The sequence below is a fragment of the Propithecus coquereli genome, unplaced genomic scaffold (assembly GCF_000956105.1).
Source record: "Propithecus coquereli isolate 6110/MARCELLA unplaced genomic scaffold, Pcoq_1.0 Scaffold26, whole genome shotgun sequence".
NCBI lineage: Eukaryota > Metazoa > Chordata > Mammalia > Primates > Indriidae > Propithecus > Propithecus coquereli.
This window is the reverse complement of record NW_012148174.1, coordinates 1,393,026-1,398,836: the sequence shown is the minus strand read 5'-3', so window position 1 is coordinate 1,398,836 and position 5,811 is coordinate 1,393,026. Positions and strand designations below refer to the sequence as shown.

Here is a 5,811-nt window from a genome sequence, read left to right as displayed (position 1 = left end):
GCCTGCGTGGTTTGGTTCCAGAGCCCACCTGCTGAACCGCTTGCCCAGGTTGCTTCCTTTGTGCATGAGATAGCTGCCCTACTGTCTGCTTTATCCTGGGCACGGCGCTAGGGAGTAAGAGGGGTCTCTTGATGGTTAAGACCTAGAAACTGCTTTCACCCAATGTTGAAACACGGTGCCTTGTGCAGGTCCTATTTCAGGACGGAGGCTGCCATTCCCCACTCCCTGCCCCCCACCGCCCCTGCTGCTGAGAGTGTGGAGGGCTCTAGCTCAGTCTTTCCCTGGGCATTATTCTCAGGCGAAGAGAACCACCTTGCCCGGCATTATACTCTGTCTTCAGGGACGTCTTGCATCTTACGACTGTAGAGCCCCTTGGAGTTGAGGCTTTTGTTGAAACCAGATCGTAGCTCCAATCTCCCTCTGCCCAAATCTGCTTCCTTCCTCCCCCGCAGATGTTCCCACGTACACTCCCCACTAATCTCATGCTTACGAATCTCGGTCTCGGAGTCTGTCTCCAAGGAAATCCAACATCACTTAACCAACTAGGGGACATAAGACCTGGGCATGAATAACTGTTATGCAAGAAAGATCTGGAAGGTGATGCAAGCAGAGGTCTCTGGCTTTTTGGAGGAAGGAGAGGCCATAGGTGGTTGGTAGGATAATGAGCTGCCTTATTAAGAAAGCAGCCTTGGAGTTTGACCTTGAAGAATGGATGCAGCTTTATAGCGAAACTGAGATTGAGAAGTTCAGTCCGTGGGTGGAGGGAGGGCAGTCTAAGTAAAAGAATTCTCATGAGCAAAGCAAGGCAGCAGGAAGGAGCAAAGAGAATTTGGCAAGAAGCCCAGCGTGGCTGTAGGATATTTGTATTGCGATGAGGGTTGATGTCCAGGATGTTATGATTATCGTCTTAAGCAACTTTAAAAAGGTTTTAAAACTGGATTTCTAATAATAACCGTGTTTTTATCTGTCTTCACAGATTATATCGTACTTTCAAGGACAATAAGTACGTGTATATGCTTCTGGAGGCCTGCCTAGGTGGAGAGCTGTGGAGTATACTGAGGGACAGGTAACGAGAAAGAGTTTCTACGCGACAGCTTTTTGTACACTGTGTCTGCTCGTCTGTGGTCTAGAGGATGCTGCATTCGTGATCATTTAAGGAGGCAGGAAGGAAATCAGTAGGAAATGACTATAAGAAAGTATCACTTGATTCAATAAAATGCTACTATAATAGTAATATTTTCTTAGCTAAATTACAATAATATCCTACACACACTGTAAAGTAGTTATTAACATGCCTATTTTAAGGATTAAAGAATCCCAGGCTAAGAGAGGGTGTGAATTATCCAACGTCACACAGCTCGTATGGGGAAGTTAATGCCACACCGATGCCAGCGCCGCTGTTTCTCGGCCCCGCTGCATGCTGCAATCACGTGCGGAGTTTTCACAAAGTAAAAATGCTGGGCCCCGGCGCCAGAGGTTATGATTCATTTTATCTGGGATGGCATCCAATAAATGATTTTTTAAATGCTTCTCAGGAAGCGTTAATCTAGACTTATGGTTGGAAATCACTGACCCAGGCAAGAAAAGAGCACTGAACATCTGAGTAGAAGATAAATGTGTTTTTAGGAACGTTTTGTCGGATGGACTCAAATCGGGGGAAGCTGGGAGGGTGAGGAGACCTTCATGAGACCTGCAAAAGCGTTAGTCTCTTCCCTCTTTGCTGCAATAGGCAGATCTCTTTAGACAATCTAAATCCTTTTAGAAAAAGGAGTTCCCACTACCTGGTAGGCACTGTGCTTAATCCTGGAAACAACCCTGGTAAGTAAGTAGCAAACCCATTTTACAGGTATGAATCCTGAGGCTGAGAACAGTAAAAAAAATTTAGCACAAAAAATACATACAGCGCTGACCGAAGGAACTCTAATCAAAGATCAGGGGGCCACCGAACAGGAAAGAGTTATGGCCCCGTTTCTACCTGGGTCGCTGTTACATGCTATACAAACAGGAAATTAAAATAGTCACTCGAGTCGTTTTTTAGTCAAGCAATAAATTACAAAAGTCTGGTCCACGCCGTCCACTGAAATAATAGTTGCATTTCCTCTAGAGTGTGATCGATATCTAAAAAAGCCTTTGCTTTATTTTTCTATTTTGTACGTTCGTGTGTGATTACCAGAAATGATTGTTTGGATGTCGACATTTTGATTTTAGTGAAGTAGTTTGTGTTTGCATTGAGAATTCTCCTGAACTGCTTTATGATCAGCGAACAGCTTAATTCACAGGCAGTGTAAAATACATTTTCGTGTCGATGTCCTGCAAGATATTGATGTGCATAAATTTATCATGACCATAATTGATGCCTAGAACAGCACCACAGATGTGCAGCCAGAGTGTTAAGAGAGGAAATGATTTCATTGCAGAGGCAGCTTCGACGAACCCACCTCCAAATTCTGCGTCGCTTGCGTGACAGAAGCATTCGATTACCTGCACCGACTAGGTATCATCTACAGAGACCTGAAGCCAGAAAACTTAATTCTAGATGCTGAGGGTTACCTCAAATTGGTAAGACAAGTTCTCTCGCTTATAGTATCATAGGAGACATTCCCCTCCAAAACGTTGTGCTATAATTGCAATTTTCAATTTTCTTTTTAATTTTGGTACAGCTGTTATTTTCACTTTGGAGGGTATGGTCTTGGAAACTGGTACACTTAATGCAGGGAGCAATGTGATGAGTACATTCTTTTTGACCTAAGAATTTAATGTTTCAATCCTATGTGAGAGTCCTACTGAAGATTCACAGAATAGAATGCCTTTCAAATTGGATTTTTAAATTATTTTTGCTCAGTAATTTTAAAAATAATTTTTATTTCAAAATATTAGGGGGTACAAGTGTTCTTGTTACATGGCTGAATTGTATAATGCAGAAGTCGGGACTCTTAGTGTGCCCATCACCAGAAAAGTATACATTGTACCCGGTAGGTAAGTTTTTATACCTTGCCCTTAGGTTTTAGTTGATTCTTGCTACAGATGGGAAATGTCTGTAAGGAATAAGGAGGCCAGATGCGGCGGCTCACACCTGTTATCTTAGTATTTTGGGAGGCCAAGGCAGAAGGATTGCTTGAGGCCAGGACTTTAAGACCAGCCTGGGCAACATAGTGAGACCCTATCTCTACAAAAATAAAAAAAAAAAAAAATAGCTGTGTGCAGTTGCGCTCGCCTGTAGTCCTAGCTACTTGGGAGGCTGAGGCAGGAGGATCACTGGAGCCCAGGGGTGCAAGGCTGCAGTGAGTTCTGATTGTGCCATTCCACTCTAGTCTGGGTGACAGGGTGAGACCCTCTCTCTCTCTCTCAAAAAACAAAAGGAATAACGAGAGATGATAGTATAACTCCTGCCCAAGATATCCACTGTCTGTAGAAAGAGAGAAGATAAACTTGTAAACGTTGGTAGCTTTTCTGAAATCTTTCAAGGTGGTTCTACCGTGCAACCAAGGTTGGGAATCACATCACCGGACGAAAGGCTCCCTGAGGACAGATTTTCCTGCTGTCCATCTTTGTAACCCACTGATGCCTCTGAGTTCCCTGGCATGCCACACTACAGAAAGAAATGCCATGAGCCACATAAACTGCTTTCAGTGAGAAACTGTAATAAAACTGGACAGTTATCACTGAGGAAAAAACAAGTCCCTTCAGACCTCGGCAGGGAACCCCGCGAGGATGAGGAACCCAGGCTGAGTTTCCCTGCGTCCATTTTGATAATATTATGCTTCAAGGATATTAAACCATCTCTGAACTCGATACTTACAAAGATATTAAAAGTTTCTCACCTCAGAACTTTTATATAAGGAAATAAGAATAGCCACCATGTCAGCAGTTACGATGTGTGGAGCTACCACGCTAAAGCTTTTACAGTTAACCTATTTACCAGTCTATAAAATCGATTTTATCATCTACGTGGTAGAGTTGTGTGCTTTAGACGTAGGAATCAGATTCACTATGTGTGATTGCTAAGAGATTTCTCTCCGCGGTGAAGGAGTCAAATGAAAGCCCTTTTATGTGAAATCTGGAGAACTTGCAGGAAACATTTTGATGGATCCAAGCTTTATTTTACCCATGAAAGACAGCTTTGAGAGCTGGTGGGGCACCAGCACGAGGCCTCAATCACTTCTCTTCACAGTTCCTGCCTTGGCTGTGCTTCTCAGAGCTCTTTAAGGAAACCCTTTGGAGCGCTATGGAAGTAGAAGCATCGTGAGAGATGCAGACAGTTCATTAGATTCATCTCTTCCTTCTCATCGCTATTTAAAAAAAAACATCAGATAGCATATTCTGTGTTTATAAACACGGAGGTCAATGCTTATAACTTTCAGCCGGGCGCGGTGGCTCACACCTGTAATCCCAGCAATTTGGGAGGCCGAAGTGGGAGGATCGATTGAGGCCAGGAGTTCGAGACCAGCCAAGGCAACTTAATGAGACCCCCCCATTTCTACAAAAAATAAAACAATTTAGCCTTACGCAGTGGTGCATGCCTGTAGTCCCAGCTACTCGGGAGACAGAGGTAGGAAGACCCCTTGAGTTCGAGGCTTCAGTGAGCTACGATTGTGCCCCGGCACTCCAGCCTGGGTGACAGAGTGAGACTTTGTCTCCAAATAAATAAATAAAAAACTTTCCTGTTAGCCATTGTTATCCATCCTGCTAATTTATTTGCCAACCAGCTAAATGAAGAGTAAGAACTACAGTCTTTAGCAATTAAAAAGTAAATGCTGAATATTTCCACTTCTAGCTATATATTAAACTAGGTATCCTGAAATCCTCTCGCTACAAAGTGTCCACTGAATGGAACGTGAAAAGCAATATCAAATGCATGGCTGAGACAGCGTGGGAATTCCTCTGGGGCTGGGAACCAAGCGTGAGCATTAGCGTCTGGTGAAAATCAAACCCTGAAGCTGCCAACTTGTGTGCACCCAGCAATCGCAGGTGGCCTAGAGGTCTTATTTTAGTAGTTGTGCCCTGCAAACACAGGAGACCAAGCTTTGGATCTGAGCAGCGTGGGCAGTTGAATCAGACAACATCACATAAGGCTGGGCACCACATAGATTAAACTCTCGGAGAAATAGAAAACAAGAAAAAAATTTTAAATTTGTAATGACGGAGTAAATGCAAGGAAACATGCTTTTCTCATTACTGGCTCTTGGTAGAAGAACAAAAAAACTCTTTTCTAAGAATTCCTGGCCACAGGCTGGTCTTAATGGAGTTTGGTGCCCAGTCTAACATGGTTGGAAAAATCCAAGCAAGAATTTAAATGAACATGAATCCATGTTGGTAGCATGGCCAAGTTCCCAAGAATGGATGCATATTCTCTCTGGAAGAATCTGTTCTCAAATCAGGACACAAAGAACTGCTGGAGATAAAGTTCCAGGGAACACGAGCTCACATTTTAAAAAATGAAATAAATGTTTAAGGAAAAAAGCTGCCATAAGCATTAGTTGCCAGAAACAGAACAAGCAGAATCAGCCACATAAGTGTGTCGTATATCGGACTAATCAGATACAGAATGTAAAATAAATACATCTAATGTGTTTTAAAACTGAGAGAGGGATAAAAAATGAGTAAAGATAAGAGATTCTTCAAAAAGATACAACAGTGTTGGAAAAAACAAGTAAAGCAGTTATTAAGAAATTAAGAATATAATAATTGAAATTAAATATGCAATGGAAGTTTTTATTAATGGTGTAGTAGCTTGCATTTGACTATCCTTTTGATGGGATTAATTATAACAAATGTATAAACATACGTGAAGACATTGGAGAGCAACAAAAA

General features: G+C 42.5%; 1 protein-coding gene across 1 annotated transcript in view; it reads left to right on the top strand.

Annotated features, from left to right (window-relative positions):
- Window positions 1–5,811, top strand: part of PRKG2 (protein kinase, cGMP-dependent, type II) — an 85,315-nt gene that overhangs the window by 38,535 nt on the left and 40,969 nt on the right. The window contains exons 7-8 of the mRNA XM_012647143.1: window positions 977–1,066; window positions 2,418–2,559. Coding sequence (XP_012502597.1) covers window positions 977–1,066; window positions 2,418–2,559 — 232 coding nt within the window. The remainder of the gene's footprint in view (window positions 1–976; window positions 1,067–2,417; window positions 2,560–5,811) is intronic.